The 24207-nt window shown below is 40.2% G+C and overlaps 1 protein-coding gene across 1 annotated transcript; it reads left to right on the top strand.

Annotated features, from left to right (window-relative positions):
- Positions 1 to 991: 991 nt before the first annotated feature.
- LOC123037656 lies at positions 992 to 2095 on the top strand. The gene has a single exon (XM_044459313.1). It carries the CDS (start codon positions 992 to 994, stop codon positions 2093 to 2095), a length of 1104 nt encoding a protein of 367 aa, XP_044315248.1.
- The last annotated feature ends 22112 nt before the right edge of the window (positions 2096 to 24207 follow it).

Here is a 24207-nt window from a genome sequence, read left to right as displayed (position 1 = left end):
AGACCTATAAACCTACATTCATGCTTATCTAAACTCTTTGAAAAATGCGTATTGACTCGGATAAACACATACCTAAGAATCCAGGAAGGAATTCCGTCACATCAATTTGGGTTTCGTGAAAAGCACGGAACAATTGAGCAGGTCAACCGGATAACATCAAAAATTCGGAACGCGTTCGAAAAACGAAAGTACTGTACTGCAATATTTTTAGACGTCTCTGAAGCATTTGATAGAGTTTGGATAGAAGGTCTAATGCACAAGATCAAGACAATGCTCCCCTACAACACCCATAAGCTTTTAGAGTCTTACCTTACAGCCATTCTCAGCCGCTCAAATGCCCGATACAAGCAACTGCGCAGCTAGCTATTCATCTGGTCGATGTTGAAAAGATTGGCGAATTAAAGTGAACGATCACAATCAAACACGGAATCGTGGACGGAAACCCCAGCAAATAAGCAGTCCCGGACAACCAGCGGGTATCTTGCAACGAGGCAGTACCGACGATGCGATTTGTTCAGCCGCATCTAAACAGTTGCTTTACACAAGCCCAATATCCCCCACACACCACCTACCCACTTCCTCTCCCAAACAACATCTCACTCCGGGCCGGACTACGGTGTAATTCGGACCGTGCCAAGAGTCAGCCTGGCTGGGGGCCCGGATCAACAACTAGCTCAGTCTCAAACGGAGGGCTCAGGGAGATGGCGACCCCCTGTTCTATCAACCGCCTTACCCGGGTAGCGCGGATCTCTGCCCGGGCGGACCTTTCCCCTTCTCCGCAGCTCGTGGGACCAACTATGGAAGCAACAAATAAAAGCACAAACAAAAAAACGGAGACGGGAACTCCACAAAAACCCGGCGCTGCAAAGACGAACGATGGTTCCACTGCAAGCACCAGTAGGGCTCAGAAAGGGCCCCATCCCAAACTAGGGATGTCGGGGTTTCTGTCCCCCGACATCCCTAGTTTGGGACTGTCGCTTACGCCTCCGCTATGTGCGCATCTGCGCCAAAACCAGCGGTAGGCGCACCAAAGTCGATCGGGTCACCCGCTGGTGCAAAGAAGTTTACATACGCAGAGAGACGGACTGCCGCCCAAACCCTGCGCTCGCATGCCAGAAACAATGTCGCCACGCCTTCGCCCGAATGGCTTAAGAAGGTAGAGTGGGCAAGGACGGTGTTTCCCAACTATGGGCAGGAGAAGCCCCAACAAGAAGGTGCTCAGGCGAAGAGGCAACGCTCCATAGAGCTGCCCGGTCCGTCGGCGAAGAGATCGAAGATCCAGCCGTCGGTCTCCTTTGCCGAGATCACCAAAGATCGGGTAATACTTGGACTTATAGATAGGGGAAATCCGGAGAACAGGATCCCCAGAAATAAATGGATGGCGGTTGAGTCCAAGCTGTCTCTCATTTGCCTGCGTATGGTACGCGAGAAGCCCGGTTCAGCGCCTTGCTGTATGGACGCGGGCTGGTACCAGGGCAGCGTAAAAGTGGTGGCCTGCGATAATCAGCGATCAGCTGACCTATATAAACAGGCGGTAGCTCAGCTCGGAGCAGTCTACGTAGGGGCGAACATAGTCGCACTAGATTGGTGTGACGTCCCCAGTAGACCGCGAGCCAGAATTTGGCTCCCAGCAGCAATCGCATCACCGGAAAACATCCTCTATATGTTGCAAGAATGCAACCCACATCTCCTCACAAAAGACTGGAAAGTCGTTAAGGTGGAGGAGCACGTAGGTGACGTCAACCAAGCGATCGTGGTGCTGAATAAGGAGTCGGTCGCTCTCATAGAGGCTGCTCGGGAAACGCTCAACTATGGGTTCAGTGCCATACATATCAAGATATATAAAGGGGACTCTAATTCCTCGGGAAGTCCTGCCGGCAACCCAGCTGAGCAGGTGCTTGCGGAGGAAGTGGAGGCCCCTGGTGTGCCGGAGGACGGTTATTCAACCGACTCGTCGCTGAGCAGAGAGATGCGAGCGATGGGACCGGCAATCGACGAAGTGGACCTGAGCGATTCGGAGGCCGACGTTATTGTGGTGGAGGTTGCAGCTGGGGATGTCGCTAAAACTCCTGCAGATCAACCTACATCACAGTAAAGCAGCGTCCGCTGCTCTTTTGCTTCGCCTGGCCAAAGGCGAAGCCGACGTGGTCTTAGTTCAGGAACCCTGGGTAGCAGGAGGCAGGTTTGCTGGACTAGGAACAAAAGATTACAAGCTTATGCTTGACCCCAAACAAGGTAAAATTCGAACCTGCATTTTAGCCAAACGGCATCTTAGTACATTTCTGCTTCGCAACTACAGCAACGGAGACAACACAGCAATAAGCCTGGAGCTGCAAAGCGGCTCTTTTAGGATGCTATCGGCCTACATGGCTTTTGAAGGTAGACCCCCCAGACGCGCTAGTCAGAGGACTGGTACAGGAATGTGAAGAGCTTAAGAAAGGTTTGGTGATAGGATGCGATGCAAATGCCCACCATACTCAGTGGGGCTGCCCTATCAACAACGACAGAGGTGAGTCTTCATTTGATTTCATTCTTAATTCGAACTTATTTCTTTGTAATAGGGGCAATACCCCTACTTTTATAACAAAAACGTGCCAAACGATCATAGATCTAACCCTGGCATCAGATTCACTCATAAGCACAGTCACAAACTGGGCTGTCTCCGACGAGCACTCATTTTCAGATCATAGGTTTATAGAGACAACTTTGTCCCTAGTGTCACCTGCGCCGGTCAGCTTTGCCAACCCCAGGCGGGCAAACTGGAATAAATACAAAGAAATTCTATCGAACTTCCTCCCCAGGGAGCCACCAGAAAGCACTCTTTGCACTCAGGAGCTAGATAATATAGTAAACAAATTCACCGAAGCATGCAACGCGGCATTCACAGCTGCATGCCCGTTAGGGAAACCAAGAGGAAGGAAAAAACCTCTTTGGTGGACCCAGCAATTATCAATCCTCAGAGCCAAATGCAGAATCCTGTTCAACAGAGCGAAAGCTGCAAATGAGGACATAAACTGGCAAAGCTACAAAAAGGAACTAGCCACATACAAAAAGGCCATCAGAAAAGAGAAGAGAACTGCGTGGCAGAACTTCTGCTCGGATATTGAAAAGACAACTGATGCCGCAAGGCTCAGAAAAAATACTTTCTAAGACAGCCGTATCCCTGGGCTATCTCCAAAAGGCTGACGGATCATGGTCGGACTCTAGTGAAGAATCCCTAAACCTACTCCTAGACGCTCACTTCCCAGGGAGCCTGCAAACAGGACATCCCCCAGGAAGACACACTGGAGAAGGAATAAAGTTAAATCTCCTACTATCAGACCGTAATATAAACTGGTCCATTCATAGTTTTAAGCCATACAAATCGCCGGGACCGGACAATATAACACCGGCACATATTCAGCAAGCAGGAGAACTAGCTATAAACTGGCTGAGAAAAATCTTCCAGACCATTCTTGCAGTAGGAGAACTACCTACAGCATGGCGGGAAACGAAAGTCGTTTTCATCCCTAAGGCAGGGAAAGCCACCCATACTACAGCGAAGGATTTCAGACCGATAAGTCTGACATCATTCCTGCTAAAATTCCTAGAAAGACTGTTAGGTCTACACATTAGAGACATCATTGACCCGACGCAGATATCAGAGGCGCAACACGCATACACCAAAGGTAAGTCGACCGAATCGGCGCTACACTTGGTAGTGAGCAACATCGAGAAATCACTCAGTATACAAGAATACACCTTGATCGCCTTCCTTGACATAGAAGGAGCTTTCAACAACGTGCTTCCCACGGCAATAACAGAATCCCTCACTGAACTTGGGGTTGAGCCACCGCTGGTGGGGCTGATCCACAAATTGCTGATAAGCAGACAGTCACGGCCACACTAGGGACCTCGACCCAGACTAGATTAGTGAACAGAGGCACTCCGCAAGGAGGTGTACTATCACCCCTCTTATGGAATATCGCGGTAAATAAGCTACTGCGGATTCTTGAAGGAGGAGGCTGTAAAATAGTGGCATACGCAGACGATGTCGCTATCATCTTTAATGGTAAGTATCCACAAACGTTATGCGATCTTATGACCGCAAAACTAAAAACACTATCGGAATGGACTACAAAGAACGGACTTGGGGTAAATCCCTTAAAAACGGAACTAGTCCTTTTTACAAATAGATACAAAATCCCAAAACTTAGCCCACCCACTTTAAACAACTGTAATCTCTCTTTTAGCGAGCACGCAAGATACTTGGGGTTAGTATTAGATAAGCGTCTTAAATGGGGCTTAAACAACCAAGAGAGAACCAAGAAAGCGACCATTGCACTTTACTCTTGTAAAAAAGCAATCGGGCTAAGATGGGGTATGTCCCCTAAAATCGTCAATTGGATATACATAGCGGTAGTCAAGCCAATCCTACTATATGGAGTGGCTCTGTGGTGGACCGCTTTACACAAACAATGTATCTTAACTCCCCTTAACAAAGTACAGCGCATGGCGGCCTTGTGTATTAGTGGAGCCCTTCGAACTACCCCAAACGAAGCGCTGAATTCGATCTTGAACCTCCAGAGCCTGGACTTAGCAGGAATGGAAAGGGCGAAATCGGCAGCCATTCGACTAAGGGATACAGGGCAATGGAAAGCCCAACTGTATGGTCACGCTAAGATTCGTCAGCATGACAAATTGATCCCGCCAAAAACGGATCTATGTAAAACTTGTGAATACAATCACACGCCCTTCGAAGTTTTGATCCCAGGCAGGGAAGTTTGGGATCGTGGCCGACCGGGCTCAATAGACGCAATCTGTTTATATACAGACGGCTCCAAACTAGACGGACACGTAGGTGTAGGCATATACTCCGAGCAATTAGAGATCAGGCGGTCATTCAGACTTCCTGACCACTGCAGTGTCTTCCAAGCGGAAGTGTATGCTATAATGGAAGCACTTGTCTGTTTAAGGGACTTAAACACCCAGAACAAACACATAAACATATATAGTGATAGCCAAGCGGTTATTAAATCAATCTACTCGACAAATACAAGCTCCCGAACAATAGCAGACTGTCGCAAATCTCTCCACGAGATGGCTAGTCTGCTTACTGTCAGCCTTATATGGGTTCCGGGTCACCGGGATATCTTAGGCAACTGTATAGCAGACGAGCTAGCCAGGCAAGGCACCACCATACCTCTCCTTCCAGGAAAGGAGAATGTCGGCATGCCTATGGCTACTTGCAAGCTAATTATTAAAAACCATTTCAGCAAATTAGCCAACACTTATTGGCAAGACACACCGCAATGCCGAATCTCTCACCAGACATGGCCTGTAATAAACAATAAGAAAACATCAGAACTACTCAATTTCAGCCGCACTGAGTACGGCATGCTAATTCGAGTACTCACAGGCCACTGGCTCGTTGGCGCACACGCCGGCAGGCTAAAAGCCCCAAAAAACGATTTTTGTAGAAGCTGCAGGGATGAGGAAGAAGAGGAAACGGTGGAACACCTACTCTGTTGATGCCCAGCCCTATGCAGGCTTAGACTGAAACACTTAGGATATCCTTTCATAAATGACCTGACCGAAATATCGCAGACTAACCTGAAGAGTCTAAACTCTTTTATTAAATCCTCCGGATGGGGGACCTGCTGATCGACCAACCTTCAGGCTGACTCTTAACGGATAGGGGACCCAAAAATAGAGATCATACGGTATCACAATGGACCCACAGAGGTCTAAGTGTACCAGGCTACAGTCTGGCAGCCGTCCTAACCTAACCTAACCTAAAGTGAACGAACAAAAATGCAAGCACGTTACGTTCACCCTGAACAGGCAAAACTGCCCGCCGCTCATGTCAAACCATACTCCACTCCCGCAAGGATCTCGACAGAAGCCTCACATGGCGCCGGCACATTGAAGCCAAAAACACACCTAAAGCTAAAAGCCAGTAGCCTTCATTGGCTCATCAACGCTCGGTCTCCCCTTAGTCTTGAGTATTAAGTCCTGCTGTATAACTCGGTACTAAAACCTATATGGATGTAGGGCTCTCAGCTATGGGGGAATGCCAGCAATAGCAATATTGACATAGTCATATTCGTCGCAATGACTTACCCACCCAGCGACCGACTTGAAGGACGCGCATCCAGAATGCAGTCTTATTATACTGTTAGTTAAATTTTAATGTTAAAATTTGTAAACTTATGGTTAGTCTCAAAATTAAGAGAAGATTCAATAAATAAAAGCAAAGTTTAAGAAAAAAAAAAAAATTTCTGTTGCTTATTATTATTTTAAATTAAATCGTTAATTTTGTAATGAATTGTTGTAAAATCATCATGGTCTGAGGTTCCAGCTATCCATTTTAAAATGGTGCCTAATTCGTTAATGCTTCTTTTATGTCTTGATGGAGTTAATTGTGATAAAGTTAACTCGATGGTTTTTAGGTTGTAAGTCAACACCCTGTAGCGTGTAACGTTCGGCTGAAGTGTTTGGAATTAAGGGATCTGTACTTGCGGGGCACGCTATAGGGTCCGGCACTAACTCGTCGGCTTTGGGGGTGTTGTTCTTGCTTTATACAGACCCTGACACAGTCTACACATTATTATTAACAGACAAAGAATTGAGCGTGCTTGCGACAAAATTATAAGTTAGTCTACTAAACCGGAAGAAATATAAATAAATTCAAAAAAAACAAGAGAGAACGCTATAGTCGGGAGCCACGACTATCAGATACCCGTTACTCAGGTAAAGGGAGTGCGAGGGAGATGGAGATAGAAACTTTGATCACGCATAACTTTTTATCGAATGGTCCGATTTGAAAAATTTCTTCTACATTTCGATAGGTATTGATAAACACAATAAAACTGCATTTTTACTTTTCCGAAATATTTAAATTTTTAAAATCGTATATAAGCGATTGTGGGCGTTAAAGGGGGCGTGGCACCATTTTGAAACAAACTTGCGCTGCGTAGGAACTTCTAAAATCTACATGCAAAATGCCAATCTTCTAGCTTTTATAGTTTCCGAGATCTCAGCGTTCATACGGACAGACAGACAGACAGACAGACGGACAGACAGACGGACAGACGGACAGACGGACAGACGGACATGGCTATATCGACTCGGCTAGTGACCCTGATCAAGAATATATATACTTTATAGGGTCGGAAACGCTTCCTTCTAGCTGTTACATACTTTTGCACGAATACAATATACCCTTTTACTCTACGAGTAACGGGTATAAATATAGAATGTAAAGAATCAGGAAAAGAAAAGAAAGAAAAGAAAAGAATAGAAAGAGAGAAATCTTAACACAGCGAAGACACTGATGTTATTGTGTTCGCATGATGCCCACCCTGCCTATGATCACCTGCCGCAAGAGCATGGCTCTGGTGACCCCTTTTGCACCCTACGACTGTGAAAACATCAGCTGAGTTCAGTAAGTTTTGGACTTAAACTTCCATTTTTATCATAAATTCAGGGAAAGAAAACATAATTAATAGTAGTTCAGTAATAGTAATTCGTAATAAAGTAATAGATATAAGAATGGTAATAATGTTTAAACAATGACATTGGTAGATAATCTTAATTATAAGAATATATATATATGGTTTTTGTAAGATAAGGTTAGAATTTCAATTTGTTTTGGAGTAATTTGTTTGTTTTAATTTAATTGGAATTAATAAAATATTTAGTTTAAATCCAAAATTAAATTCAAGTTAATTCTCTATTTGATTTAGGGTAAGCTATTAATTATAATTTGTTATAATCTAATTAGAATTAATAAAATATTTGGATTAAATTCAAAATTAAATTCAAATTAATTTCTTACTTAATATTTGTTAGATAATATTTTTTCGTTAATTTAATGCTTCATTGATTTCTCGTGATTTATAATATTGGCAATTCAAATAAAAGTCATGTTTAGTTTTCAAAACAAATATAAAGGTGGATATATAAAATAAACAATTATTTTCAAACTCACTGCAACTTTTCCATCGACGAAAGATCGATCTCCCGACTCAGGTGTGCTGGAAAAAAACTTATGGCGTTTTCACCATAGGGTTAAAGTAAATTTAAGAACACTCGATGTTTTGAAAACGAATTTTTTTTAAGAAACTTCCTTGCCATTATTTTTTTTTTTTTTCTAATTCTTAATACGCAAAAAAAATTGTTATTTAAATTTAGGTAGTATATATTATAAACTAATTAAGACCAGCTCCATTATATTTTAAAATTTGCCTGGGTGTTTTCCCATTGGGTTCACTGTGGTTGCAGTTTAAATAAGCTCACAATTGATTGCCAGAGATACCAAAAAAAAATTTTGCGCCTGTGTCCATTGGGGTAAGGCTGCTGCTGATGTGTATGTGCACCCAAGAGATCTCATGCAGGTGTAGCTGCGTATGTGTACGCGCCAAAAGATTACACACAGGTGTAGCTGCGTAGGTGAGCGCGCCAAAAGATTACACGTCCATGTGCATAGGTAATGGCTCTCAAATGCTCGTATGCGCAATAAGGTTAGGTGCGCATGTGTATTCGTTGTTGTCAGGTTAGGTGCACAGGCCGTTTATGAGGGTGCTCCTCGGTACAGGCGCTGGTTTTCGGCGTTACTAGGTTGTGCACACATGCGGCTATGGAGGTGCTCCTCGGTACATGCGCTAGTTTTCGGTGCTCCCAGGTTATGTACGCATGTGGTTATGGGGGTGCTCCTCGGTACCTGCGACGTCGGTTTTTGTTGGCGCTACCTGGCTTACATGCTCCTCGTCACGTCGACTTTACAAATTGCTAACTGGGCACAACCTGACGATTAAGGAACGGTTACAGCAAATACCTACTAAAAGACACTGTTCTCGAGCATATCTACCTTGCGATCGTGCCCCGAAACGTTTGGGGATTTTCCGGGTCGTGGTCGGCAGGAATCTCGCCAATCCAATCAAAAACACCACTTGCTGCTGGCCGGGACACACTCTCGCGGCCGGGACGACTATAAGTTTTCCCAATTCAGCTGCCTAAAACGCGGCCGGAGGTTAGACACGGAAAGAAAACCAATTCGCCGGGAAACTTACTCGGTTCAAGCTTTGGCGGATGCCTTTATTTAACTTTTCACTATCGAATCGCAATACTTGCGATATGCACGCGTACCCGAGTTAAGGTTTCGAACTTCTGGACTGGGAACTTAATTTTTTTGTGCATGTGCACGCCGCGACTGCTCGATTGAAAAGAACCAGAACGGAACCGGGGAATGTCGGGCTAGGCTGCCAGCGGAAATGCATCGCAGCCGGTAATCACGCCATGGTGGTAGATAAGCTTTCCAGAGCTCCTCTGGTACAGCTGATCATGCCAGCCCTGATTAATTGGCATCCCCAAAAAAAATACTAAGTAAGCTGGGCTTACTAATATTCATGGTCTGAAACTAAGCTAAGCTCAAACTAAAAACCTAACGAATATTTTTCTGGGCCGAACAAAAAAAAAATTTTCGTTGCTTCAGTCGCCGCTACAACCCAGTGGAACTGATCATTTCTGAATTCTTCTAAACTTTCTGATTCTTCTTTAATAATTTCTTTGTAAAAGCTTATATTAGTGATATGAAATAGTTCTGCGTATGAATCATAAGTTAGGATGTTCTTGTTGTCTTTGTAAATGAAAAAGTCGTGATTTGAATTCAAATTTCTCGGAATTAGTTGATGTGAATATCAAAACTACATATATTATAGTATTCATATAGTTATAGTTAAAAATAATTTAATACTTAATATTATATTTGCGGAAAATTATATTTCCATTATTTATTATTACTTTATAAGCTTGGTTTTCTTTAACTACCTGTTTTTTCTATCTTTTAATTTATTTCGTTCCCCGTACTTTTTTTCATATATTACTTGTCCTACATGATATTTATACCCTTGCAGAGGGTATTATAATTTTGGTCAAAAGTGTGCAACGCAGTGAGGGAGACATCTCCGACCCTATAAAGTATATATATTCTTGATCAGGATCACTTCCTGAGTTGATATAAGCATGTCCCTCTGTCCGTCTGTCTGTTTCTACGCAAACTAGTCTCTCAGTTTTAAAGCTATCGAATTGAAAATTTCCACACACACTTTTTTTCTTTGCATGCAGTATATAAGTCGGCCGGGATCGGCCGACTATATCCTATAGCTGCCATATAACTGATTGATCGGAAATGCCATAACTTTGGTGTTTGTAAAATTAGGAAGTTGGGATTTTCTATGGGTTTTATATTTGACCAATCAATCCGACCTACCAAATTTCATAAGGAGCGGCCGACTATATCCTATAGCCGCCATATAACTGAATGATCGGAAATGCCATAACTTTGGTGTTTGTAAAGTTAGGAAGTTGGGATTTTCTATGGGTTTTTATATTTGGCCAATTAATCCGACCTACCAAATTTCATAAGGAGCGTCCGACTATATCCTATAGCTGCCATATAACTGAACGATTGGAAATGCCATAACTTTGGTGTTTTTAAAGTTAGCAAGTTTGGATTTTTTTATGAGTATTAAGAATGCATCATATGAATCATTTTGGAGAATATAATTTACAGAGTATTCTGCAAGGGTATATCAACTTCGGCTCCGCCCGAAGTTAGCTTTCCTTTCTTGTTTTGTTTTGGTTATGTGATTTAAGCATTTTTGATTGCGCTACCTTAAGTATTTCAGAGACCTTTTAATGTTTTATTTTATTGTATAGAATGTCTATTGGTTTTTCATTTGTTACAGCATGAATGCTTTAATTATACCTTTGGGCCGATCTAATAATTATTTCTGAGTGGTCAGTAAGATTAGATTCGTCTTTAATATATCTAGTAATTTCTGTCAGTGTGGAATGTGCTCTCTCGATTTGTCCGTTCGAAGATCTATGTCTAGGGTCAGCGTAATGTATTGTAAGTTCGCATCTATTTATAAATGCCCTTAATTGTGCCGAAGGTAATTTAATTTTTAAAATTTTTTTTTGGATGCCATATTTGAAGAATATTGCTTTAAAATTTTAGATTGATCCCAGTAAAAATTTGGAAGTTATGGGCAGTTGAACTTAGGTGAGTCAGCGATTTTTAGGAGCCCAAAACTTTAAAAAAAGTTGAAAAGTTGCAATTTTAAAGTCGGTGAACACGATCCTGCAAAATCTGCTGCACACCATTTCTGTACCTAAATCCTCTGGTACTGACGTCGAGTTTTTTTCATGTTATAATAACTAATATATCGAATTTTTTATCTAAAATCTCGTTTTTACTTCAAAGTGTGACCAAAAATCCCAAAATTGAAAAATATCAACTTAGTTACCTTTAGAAACATCTTAACTAATAAACAATTTCCTTTAAATTTTTTCTTATGATCCAGTAACGAGTTATGCTGTGCACCGCTAAACCTTTTTTCTTGGAGGCGCCTACGGAGCTTGGCTGCGAACGGCTCATATATTTTTTTATTTCGATGAAAATTTGTGAAAACATAGGTAACATTTTCTGACGCTGTGCGCACAAAAAAGCATGACATGAATGAATAAAAAGAAGAAAAAGTAAACGAAAGAAGCATTCAATTTAAAATTCAAACTAAGAACGCGCGCGCGCCAACGATCGCGCTTGTAGGGGCACACTAGACCGAGATTGATGGTCACACTTAGACCGGCAAATCCCACAGGCGACGGGCACACTAGATCTCGCCGAGCCCTAAATAAGACGGACCACGGGCCATAGAAAGGCACTTAGCAGCCAACCGTCTAAGGGTATAGAGGCAACTCCCCAGTGGTGGTAAGCACCAAAGTCTTTTTTTTGGTGGACTAGATCATTCGATCCAAGTCCGCTTATACATTGTAGTTAGCTCCCGTAGTAAAACTTCCTCCTCCCTCTAACCTTCTCGGCTTACCGGCCTGGATGTATCCCTAGGAGACGTCTGATCACACCTCCTTACGGCACGGTTCACCGGCCGAACTCTCTCTCTTGTGGCTGACTTTCGGGTCCCCAAGCAACTCGCTCTCTCTCTTGTGGCTGACTTCAGGGTCCCCAAGCAATTCTCTCTCTCTCTTGTGGCTGACTTCAGGGTCCCGAAGCAATTCTCTCTCCCTCTTGTGGCTGACTTCAGGGTCCCCAAGCAACACATTCTCTCTCTCTTGTGGCTGACTTCAGGGTCCCCAAGCCAAACATTCTCTCTCTCTTGTGGCTGACTTCAGGGTCCCCAAGCAAAACATTCTCTCCCTATGGTGGCTGACTTCAGGTTCCCCAAGCAACATTCTCTCTCTTGCGGTTGACTTTCGGGCCCCCAAGCACTAAATAACTCTCTCTCGCTCGTGGCTGACTTCAGGGTCCCCAAGCACCCCATTCTCATTTCAGGCAACCCAACACGGGGACTATTCTCCCACAGCCAGGATCCCGTGCTGTTCCTCTCGAGCAGCTGGACGGCTCCCGATACCAGGTATTCTAAGTGGACGAAGGAAGCGAAGGCAGCAAGGGCGGCACCCCGCCAAACCGGAGAACTCGTTAGTTATTAATCAAATGTCAAGATACTTACTGAAATAAAACCTAGTTATAAACAATTGCTAAGTAATTCCCCACGACTTCTACTCTGGGCTGGGTCGGAACTCTCTTTCAGCAACCACGCCTGACACAAACAAATTCTTGTGACGAACCTTGGCCATCCCTGAGCCACCCGACAAAACGACGAACCGTCACAATTTGTACTTTGATACGCTTATAAAATAATTAATCTGACATTAACCGTATCGTGTGACAAAATCCATGAAAATAGGTCTTTTTTGCCGAATTAACCATAACCCCCTCCCCCTTAAATCATCGAGTTTAAATAATTTAGGGTTAAATAAACCAAGCCTGGTCAACTGCATTCCTAACTCAATATATTCTATATATTCTGTAAAAAGTTGTAAGTTAAATATTAAAATGTTAGCATGTTCTTCCCTTTCATCATCTTCTTTGAATTTATTAATAACCTCAATTCCATTATTTATTACGTCCATGACCATATTTAAATCTGTGTTTTGTATATTATTCTCTGATAAGTTATTTATTTTCTGCTCTAACTCTTCTTTATTATCTTGATCTAATGTTCCAAATAAATATTTGTAAGTTGAACGAATAATGTTAAATAATCCTCGCTTATTACGTTTAGCTATTTTAATTCCACTTATTTCTCTTTTAAGTTTTTTTGATAGATAACGATTTGAATAATATAATTAAATTCATTGTCTTCTTTTAAAAGTTTTTTAAATAGTTGCTCTGTTTTAGTTATATTAATACTTAAATAGTGATATTCGAAATTCGTGATATACATATATCAGTTAAAAGATTTATTATTATTTTTATATAAAAAAATCAAACTTCTCTTTATTGAGTTGGATTAAGAACTGATTTTAATTAAGCTAAACAATTATTCATTATGACTACGAGTCGTTCCATCGCTGCCATCGTCTCTGCCGCTGCTGCTGTTTCTGCTAACGTTCTTTATTATTATTGGTTGCTGCTATTCCTCGCTGTCGCTGTTGGCCAATTTTAATTGTCATTGGCCAATGCATTCAAGTTATAGTTTTTGTTGTATGCACTTGGCCGAGTTCGATCAACTTTAGCCGATCCGTAGTTAACGGAAGATTCTATAGTTGTTTTGCTTCTTAGTTTTTACAGCGCTTTTGTGTTGTTTATATTGAGTTCCTTGACCATTTGTAGTGAGAGAACTTCCTCTAACTTCGTCTTTTCTCGCATTAGTTGGAATAACGGTGGTTCTGGTTCGGCTAAGTTGACTTCTTTTGATTTGTAAGTAGTTTCGCCAATAGTTACTGTTGAACTACGGTATTGTATTATAAAGGAGCCTTGCAGTTGTAGAAGTTTAGCGAGACTGGGCCTTGAAGTCGTTCAGTAGTGTTGAGATGTGTTGATTGTTGATCATCTTACATTCAGGTTCTTGAAGGTTCAGGAGAGCGTTTACAAATTACAAATTGTCTTATCATTATGGGATTCGCAAGGTTTTTTAATTGCAAATAATTGTCTCTTACACTCTAACCAACTGTCGTATTTTATATCATTGATTATTTATGCTTATTTATTTGCTTTAATTTTTAAAGTTCTACAATTATCTGTTTTGATAGTTGGGAGGCTAATAACATAGATGAGGTCGTTGCCATTTGTGGCTAATTTAACTTTGACTTCCAATAATTCCTCTATGTTAAAAAATAAATCGTTTACCTTTTTAAAGATATCTTCCACTACTGTGGTTTCTGTGCTTGTGAATACAAAAGAGTTTATTGTGTTAGATTTGGCCCATGTAATTGCGTATATTATATTGGTTATTTCTTCTTTTATTAATTGAATTTTATACTTTAAAATATTTGCTTTCTGATTTTAATATTGCGTTAGTTGCATTAGTAAGTTGGTTAATTTTTTGGTTAATTAATCTGTTAGTTACTACTTGTTTATTGTTGTTTTCTAATTGCTGATTTATCTTATTTTCTAAGATTTCGTAGTCGTGGTACTCTGGTGATCCCGCCAGCCATTTGCAGTACCTATTGCTTCCATTGCCCTTTTTTGTCTTTTTTTTGTTTGAAGAATGCGTAAATCAGTATGAATCTGTTTTAATTCGTATGAGAGATAGGGGTGTAATGGATGAGATGAGGTGAGTGAATGAAATGAATCTTCTAACTTCGCCAGAGTTTCTTCATAGCTGTGTAAGTTGAATTTGTGGATGATTTTAAATGTTCCGTCTTGCTTAGCCGCTAATCCGGTTTCGAGTGAGATGATTTGTGAGTTGGAATAGTCGAGCACTGTGGTTATCCCCAGGCATGTTAGTAGAAATAGCCTGAAAAATGATGTTCTTATATTATTTTTATGTATGATTTTTCCGGTTTGTGTTTTAATAGTGGTCATTTTGTTTTCTGCCACTTTCTCAGCTTTGTATCTAGGTGTAAGTTTAGTTCCTAACCTTTTATCTATGTTTACGTGGACTACATCGCCAGGTTTAAAAAGTTTTGGTTGTATTTTGCCTTGATTGTGATATTCAAGGTCGGCCATTTGTTTCTTCTGGATTTTCGCCGAGCCCTAAATAAGACGGACCACGGGCCATAGAAAGGCACTTAGCAGCCAACCGTCTAAGGGTATAGAGGCAACTCCCCAGTGGTGGTAAGCACCAAAGTCTTTTTTTTGGTGGACTAGATCATTCGATCCAAGTCCGCTTATACATTGTAGTTAGCTCCCGTAGTAAAACTTCCTCCTCCCTCTAACCTTCTCGGCTTACCGGCCTGGATGTATCCCTAGGAGACGTCTGATCACACCTCCTTACGGCACGGTTGACCGGCCGAACTCTCTCTCTTGTGGCTGACTTTCGGGTCCCCAAGCAACTCGCTCTCTCTCTTGTGGCTGACTTCAGGGTCCCCAAGCAATTCTCTCTCTCTTGTGTGGCTGACTTCAGGGTCCCGAAGCAATTCTCTCTCCCTCTTGTGGCTGAATTCAGGGTCCCCAAGCAACACATTCTCTCTCTCTTTGTGGCTGACTTCAGGGTCCCCAAGCCAAACATTCTCTCTCTCTTGTGGCTGACTTCAGGGTCCCCAAGCAAAACATTCTCTCCCTATGGTGGCTGACTTCAGGTTCCCCAAGCAACATTCTCTCTCTTGCGGTTGACTTTCGGGCCCCCAAGCACTAAATAACTCTCTCTCGCTCGTGGCTGACTTCAGGGTCCCCAAGCACCCCATTCTCATTTCAGGCAACCCAACACGGGGACTATTCTCCCACAGCCAGGATCCCGTGCTGTTCCTCTCGAGCAGCTGGACGGCTCCCGATACCAGGTATTCTAAGTGGACGAAGGAAGCGAAGGCAGCAAGGGCGGCACCCCGCCAAACCGGAGAACTCGTTAGTTATTAATCAAATGTCAAGATACTTACTGAAATAAAACCTAGTTATAAACAATTGCTAAGTAATTCCCCACGACTTCTACTCTGGGCTGGGTCGGAACTCTCTTTCAGCAACCACGCCTGACACAAACAAATTCTTGTGACGAACCTTGGCCATCCCTGAGCCACCCAACAAAACGACGAACCGTCACAATTTGTACTTTGATACGCTTATAAAATAATTAATCTGACATTAACCGTATCGTGTGACAAAATCCATGAAAATAGGTCTTTTTTGCCGAATTAACCATAACCCCCTCCCCCCTTAAATCATCGAGTTTAAATAATTTAGGGTTAAATAAACCAAGCCTGGTCAACTGCATTCCTAACTCAATATATTCTATATATTCTGTAAAAAGTTGTAAGTTAAATATTAAAACGTTAGCATGTTCTTCCCTTTCATCATCTTCTTTGAATTTATTAATAACCTCAATTCCATTATTTATTACGTCCATGACCATATTTAAATCTGTGTTTTGTATATTATTCTCTGATAAGTTATTTATTTTCTGCTCTAACTCTTCTTTATTATCTTGATCTAATGTTCCAAATAAATATTTGTAAGTTGAACGAATAATGTTAAATAATCCTCGCTTATTACGTTTAGCTATTTTAATTCCACTTATTTCTCTTTTAAGTTTTTTTGATAGATAACGATTTGAATAATATAATTAAATTCATTGTCTTCTTTTAAAAGTTTTTTAAATAGTTGCTCTGTTTTAGTTATATTAATACTTAAATAGTGATATTCGAAATTCGTGATATACATATATCAGTTAAAAGATTTATTATTATTTTTATATAAAAAAAATCAAACTTCTCTTTATTGAGTTGGATTAAGAACTGATTTTAATTAAGCTAAACAATTATTCATTATGACTACGAGTCGTTCCATCGCTGCCATCGTCTCTGCCGCTGCTGCTGTTTCTGCTAACGTTCTTTATTATTATTGGTTGCTGCTATTCCTCGCTGTCGCTGTTGGCCAATTTTAATTGTCATTGGCCAATGCATTCAAGTTATAGTTTTTGTTGTATGCACTTGGCCGAGTTCGATCAACTTTAGCCGATCCGTAGCTAACGGAAGATTCTATAGTTGTTTTGCTTCTTAGTTTTTCCAGCGCTTTTGTGTTGTTTATATTGAGTTCCTTGACCATTTGTAGTGAGAGAACTTCCTCTAACTTCGTCTTTTCTCCCATTAGTTGGAATAACGGTGGTTCTGGTTCGGCTAAGTTGACTTCTTTTGATTTGTAAGTAGTTTCGCCAATAGTTACTGTTGAACTACGGTATTGTATTATAAAGGAGCCTTGCAGTTGTAGAAGTTTAGCGAGACTGGGCCTTGAAGTCGTTCAGTAGTGTTGAGATGTGTTGATTGTTGATCATCTTACATTCAGGTTCTTGAAGGTTCAGGAGAGCGTTTACAAATTACAAATTGTCTTATCATTATGGGATTCGCAAGGTTTTTTAATTGCAAATAATTGTCTCTTACACTCTAACCAACTGTCGTATTTTATATCATTGATTATTTGGGCTTATTTATTTGCTTTAATTTTTAAAGTTCTACAATTATCTGTTTTGATAGTTGGGAGGCTAATAACATAGATGAGGTCGTTGCCATTTGTGGCTAATTTAACTTTGACTTCCAATAATTCCTCTATGTTAAAAAATAAATCGTTTACCTTTTTAAAGATATCTTCCACTACTGTGGTTTCTGTGCTTGTGAATACAAAGAGTTTATTGTGTTAGATTTGGCCCATGTAATTGCGTATATTATATTGGTTATTTCTTCTTTTATTAATTGAATTTTATACTTTAAAATATTTGCTTTCTGATTTTATTGCGTTAGTTGCATTAGTAAGTTGGTTAATTTTTTGGTTAATTAATCTGTTAGTTACTACTTGTTTATTGTTGTTTTCTAATTGCTGATTTATCTTATTTTCTAAGATTTCGTAGTCGTGGTACTCTGGTGATCCCGCCAGCCATTTGCAGTACCTATTGCTTCCATTGCCCTTTTTTGTCTTTTTTGTGTTTGAAGAATGCGTAAATCAGTATGAATCTGTTTTAATTCGTATGAGAGATAGGGGTGTAATGGATGAGATGAGGTGAGTGAATGAAATGAATCTTCTAACTTCGCCAGAGTTTCTTCATAGCTGTGTAAGTTGAATTTGTGGATGATTTTAAATGTTCCGTCTTGCTTAGCCGCTAATCCGGTTTCGAGTGAGATGATTTGTGAGTTGGAATAGTCGAGCACTGTGGTTATCCCCAGGCATGTTAGTAGAAATAGCCTGAAAAATGATGTTCTTATATTATTTTTATGTATGATTTTTCCGGTTTGTGTTTTAATAGTGGTCATTTTGTTTTCTGCCACTTTCTCAGCTTTGTATCTAGGTGTAAGTTTAGTTCCTAACCTTTTATCTATGTTTACGTGGACTACATCGCCAGGTTTAAAAAGTTTTGGTTGTATTTTGCCTTGATTGTGATATTCAAGGTCGGCCATTTGTTTCTTCTGGATTTTCTGTTTAATTTCTTCTCGTTTTTATACCCGTTACTCGTAGAGTAAAAGGGTATATTGTATTCGTGCAAAAGTAGAAGGAATCGTTTCCGACCCTATAAAGTATATATATTCTTGTTCAGGATCACCAGCCAAGTCGATCTAGCCATGTCCGTCTGTGCGTCTGTCCGTCTGTCTGTCTGTCAGTATGAACGCTGAGATCTCGGAAACTATAAAAGCTAGAAGATTGGCATTTTGCATGTAGATTTTAGGAGTTCCTACGCAGCGCAAGTTTGTTTTGAAATGGTGCGCAATACAATAGCGCCATCTAACGGATGACTTTGGAACAGCTGGCCAAGGTGCTCAACAGAGTCAACGTTAATTCTCGATAAGGATTTATATTAAAGGAAATTGCGATGGTTTTCATTTGTCAATACCGAACTATATCCCAATAACTATGCAAATCAAATCAAGTTAGCCAAATTGTATGTCTGAGTCAAACAATGGCGTATGTGTGTATGCTGGTGCAGGACAAAAGCTGCATGTGCTAAAGCAGCGCTGGTCCTGATGCTCGTGCTGTAAAGCTGCCAGCTCTAAGAGATCGCCGTATTCAAATTGATAATTTGAACTTTTTGTCCTTTTTTCCTGTGGTCACTCTAATTCACATTATGTTAATGCAAAATCTTAAGTTGTTTAGCTGAGTAACGGGTATCTAATAGTCGAGGCACTCGACTATAGCGTTCTCTCTTGTTTTTCTATGTCTTCTGCTAAACTGGAGACTGAGCTTCTAAAAAATATATTTATGGGGTTTTCTTTTGTTACAGAATGGATCGATTTATTATATTCTTGAACTGCTTTAAAAATTAAGTCCTCAAATGTTATGCTCCCGTTGTCTTTTTTGAGGCACCGTTACTTGTCGATGCATACTGAGCAGTCGTGTGTATTGATATTTTGAGTTCATCTTCTAACATGAACTTGATTGCTGCTGAGCCTAAGGAGCGTTCGTTGTCAATTATTATCCATTTCGGCATACCGAAAGCAATCAACATTTCCCTCAACGGATTTTTAATATCTTCAGATGCCCTTGACTCTAAAATTTTTACTTGAGCATATTTAGAAAATTTGTCAATTCCTGTTAAGATTCTATGTTTTTCTGAATATAAATCAATGTGAACTATTTCTCCTGGGTAATTAGGAATAGGGGTTGGTTGGATTTCTCCTCTTGGGGGGTGTCTATCATATTTTGATTCTTTACAAGTTTGACAGGCTTGAACTATTGCTTGGATTTTCTTTATTGCTTGTGAAAAAAAATTATTTAATTATTTCGTTTTGTTGAGATTCTGAAGTTACATCGTCTATTTCGTTTTGTTGAGATTCTGAAGTTACATCGTCTATTTCGTTTTGAGTAAACCTTTTTTTGTATGAGTTGAAATAGATGGGGTTCCTATTACTTCTTCGGATGTAATGATTGCTATAAGTTTTTCTTCTGTGTAAGACTTTTGTTTAATTATATGTCTGTGGTATGTTGGAAATGGTATTTCAAAACTATAGGAATCTGTGTCAGCTGTCAGTAAGTATATCTGATTTTTAAATACATTGATTGAAGCTTCTACCGAAAATATGAGGTTGTGTGATGAGCTTTCGTCGCTGTGGACTGATGCTGAGGAGCTGATTGAATTTATTTCAGCAGGGGCACGGCATAGCGCATCCGCTACTACGTTAGCTACTCCGGGCTTATACCTGATCTCGTGGTTATACTCCCCATTGAGATCTCTCCAGCGTTTTAGTTTAGCGTTATGGTTATTTACGCCATTTGAAAAACTTAAGGGTTGGTGATCCGTGTATATTACCACCTTCGAATACCCGTAAAGGTAATGTCTTAAGCTCTGGAGAGCCCAAACTATAGCAAGCATCTCATTTTGGAATTCTTTTCCGAAATCTGGATATGAAAGGGTTACATCCCTGGAGACGAGGGTATTTTTAAGTTTCTCGAATGCTGTAATCGCATCTTTGCTTAGGTTAATAGCAGTTTTGCTTGACTTGGTCTTAGATATACGGCCTTCTTCGCCTCTTAGGAGAATTGTTAAGGGCTTTGCTATTTTTGCATAATCATTTATAAACCGCCTATAATAACCTGTCAGGCCCAGGAAAGAACAAAGATCTTTTAATGTTTTCGGGACCGGAAATTTTGTAATCGCTTTTATTTTTCCTGTATTGTATATATTGTATACCCCAAGAAATCTACTTCGTTTTTGAAAAAATGGCATTTCTCTATTTGGACTCTCATGTTTGCGTTTTGTAGGGTTGAAAATACCTTTTCGAGATTTTGACCGTGATCTACTTAATTTTTGCTAAAGACTATGATGTCGTCTACGTATACATAGCAAAATTTCCCTATGTACTCTCTCAGAATGTCATCTAAAGATCTTTGAAAAATGGATGGGGAATTTTTTAGACCGAACGGAAGTCTCGTAAATTCATATTTTCCGCCGTTTACAGCCAATGCTGTTTTCTCTATGTCCGTGTCTTTCAATGGTATTTGGTGAAAACCACTCTTGAGGTCCAATACCGAAAAATACTTGTTGTCCCCAAGTTGTGCAATAATTTCGCCTATCTCAGGGATCGGATACCGATCTGAGATAGTAACTGGTGAATCGGACGAAGTTCTGATCTCACCTACTACTTTAGTTGTGTATGCTAACTTTGTATCAGGATCTGCAAAAAGGGTTTTGTGACTTTGTACGAGGAGATTTATAATTGATTTTTGAGACTCGGTCATATGGCTAATTTGCGGTCCAATGGTATTTACTGCTTGTGTTGCTAATTGGTGAATTTTAATTTTGCGTTTATTTCCGAGAATTAATGTATCGTTCTTCATATCTATAATGGCTCCTAAGCTTTTCATTGTGTCATTGTCCAGTATACCGTGAAAGGTTTTTAATGTTTCTAGCAAAAAAATTTCATGGGTGAATCTGAAATTTTAGGGAGCTTAAGTATGGCATGTTGTGTTATTTTAGTTGTAACTCCGACTGAGCTAACGGAAAATTTTTTCTTATTTTGTTTTAGTTTTGGTACTAATTGGTTTTGAATATAATTTTGATTTGAGCCCGTGTCTATTAAAAATTTTAGGATTTTTTCGTTCCCCGTGGTTACTTTAAAGTAAGGTAATGAGGAACAATTTATTCTAAAAAATAAAGCTCGGACATATCTCTGGCTGAATATGGAACTGCCGTGGCATTTTGTTAGTGCTTGTAACGTTGGCAGCACTGAGAGGTCTTTTCCATGCATAATCGTTATTTGCCGGCCTGTTCATATAATTTATATGACGCGAGCGAACCGACTGATCGACCTTCATAGGTACCGGTTTCAGTTGGGGTCGTGGGGGAGGTTTTGGGGTGCTGTAGGATGCTACTGCACCGGCCTGATTTATATAGGGCTGTTTATAAGGTTTAAATTGGTTAGTCTGGGTAATTGGGATTGTTCCAGTTACAGGCATTTGGTTTGGGTTATGATAGAGTTGTGGATGAAAGTTTTGTTTGGCGGCTAACATCCTATATGGCTGTTGGGGTTTGGTTGGTAATAAAGGTGCCTTCCCTAAATAAGGAGTTTTTGGTGTTTGACTATTCCTAGTGTTCTGATTCTCAAGAAGACTGCACAGATGTAGGGCGTGTCCTAAGCCATGTGGCTCTTTAATGGCCAGTAGTTGTGCTAAGTTGCCGTTGAGGCCTCTGACAAAGGTGTCTAAGGCTTTTTCTCTGTACATGGCTGTCAGAGATTGCACAGTTTCTTGTGAGGCATCTAAGTTGCCAATTTGGTTTAGGATTAGTAATAATCCAATTACACTGCTTGATAATAATCGACTATACTATCACTACCTTGATTAAATGCATAAAGCTGATATTCCAGGGTCTTAAGGTCACGTTTGTCAGCAAAATGCGCTGTTAGACATTTTGAGATAGCTGTCCAATCTAAGGGGGTATTATAGGATTCTAGTACTGCGTCTGCTTGTCCGATGATTTTGTTTCGGATTGCTAAAAGAATTACATAATATTTTGGTGAGCTGATTCTCATTTCGTAGATTTTTAACACCCTTTCTATACTTTGTTTCCATGAAGAATATTCGCTTTTGTTTCCCGAAAAATCTCTAAGTGTCCGCACGATGTCTGGTAATTTATCTAAGTCACTAAGATTGTGCGCTAATTCTCTTTTAATTGTTTGGTCTGTATACTTGGAAAAATCTTTATTTGGATTAAGTATTTCTTTTACTACTAGGCTACTTAGATTTGCCTCTAGGACAGTTGTAATTTTTTCCTCGATGTCTCTCTCGGTCATGATTCGCGTGGTCGATTATGCGTTACTAACTGACGAAGGTACGGCAAGATTAGCGAGTCTGTCTGCTAAATTTTGTTCGGTCATTTGGGATATATGAGCAATAAAAGGTTGAGCTTAACTTTAAATTTTGATTACGTGAGAGTTTTTTACTTTCCCGAACTTCACGAGGCGCGGAACTTGTTATCCTTTCGCGGCTTTTAATCAGTTAAAAGATTGATTATTATTTTTATATAACAAAAAATCAAACTTCCTTTATTGAGTTGGATTAAGAACTGATTTTAATTAAGCTAAACAATTATTCATTATGACTACGCGTCGTTCTGCCGCTGCTGCTGTTTCTGATAACGTTCTTTATTATTATTGGTTGGTGCTATTCCTTGCTGTCGTTGTTGGCCAATTTTAATTGTCATTGGCCAATGCATTCAAGTTATAGTTTTTGTTGTATGCACTTGGCCGAGTTCGATCAACTTTGGAATTTGGCTATTCTGCATTCCCACGATCCCTGACCGAAAGGTGCAAGCTCAGCGCACGTGGCTTAGTTCGTGTGAACTTTATTGAGGGCATTTGTTGTGCAATCAATGCTTACTCTTACTTATGTCTGGGTCTTTATATAATTTTGGGTGTTAACTTATCTATTTCAATGTTTTGTCCCGTTGACATTTTTGTTTTAATCAGATTTATGTCCTTTCATTTCCTTCTGCTTCTCTGGAATTATCGTATTTACTTTTTTTTTTTTTTTTTTTTAAAGCTTGGTTTTAGTTATTAAATCTTCTCTTTATGATTCTAACAATCAGGTTGCAAAACTTAAAATAATACATTATTTAACAGTTTAATTTTAACTGAATAGAGACTACATGGTCCTAATAATTAGCGCTGGATTGGAAAGTCGTTGCGGCGAAGACGAGAACTGCTGGAAACTCGCGTGAGGGCTCTCGCGAGATGATTTGGATTTACTAACAGCCTGTTGCAGTACTTTGTGACGATCCCGCCTGACGGCTAGGTTGCCACAATATATATTTAAGCAATAGTTGTCTAAGTTTCACATTATTACCATTAGTATGTAAGGGATATAAAATTAAGTATTATAATTTAGTAATGGTTAAGCGATCATATGGATTTTTGGGTATAAAACTAAAATAGGTCAAGTTTGGTTCCGCACCACCCGCCCGAGGTGGCAACCATAGAGAAAAATACTGGAAAATAGAGAAAATACCAAACCAACCTGGGTGGGAAAGGTCCAAAAGGATGAGAGGGTCACACGGCGGTTTCCGGCACAGGCTCGGCTCTTGGACTTCGAAGCGATCGGTCGCGCACGCGTAAAAAAATAAGTAAAGAAACACGTGTGAAAGAAAACGATGTCGGTAGGAAATAAGGTTAGTGGATCAGTGTAATCGGCGCAGTGAAAAACAGGGACAATTTAACAAAACGAATAAAACTGAGTGAACTCGTACAAAAATAAACGTCAAGCCGGATTGTTATACATGTGATTTTTTACCC

The sequence above is a fragment of the Drosophila rhopaloa genome, unplaced genomic scaffold (genome assembly GCF_018152115.1).
Source record: "Drosophila rhopaloa isolate 14029-0021.01 unplaced genomic scaffold, ASM1815211v1 contig_190, whole genome shotgun sequence".
Taxonomy (NCBI): domain Eukaryota; kingdom Metazoa; phylum Arthropoda; class Insecta; order Diptera; family Drosophilidae; genus Drosophila; species Drosophila rhopaloa.
The sequence above is the reverse complement of the archived record's forward strand: the minus strand, read 5'-3'. Positions and strand labels throughout refer to the sequence as shown.

Coding starts and splice junctions, on each gene's coding strand:
- LOC123037656 (XM_044459313.1), top strand. CDS start 992: ATGTGCGCATCTGCGCCAAAACCAGCGGTAGGCGCACCAAAGTCGATC.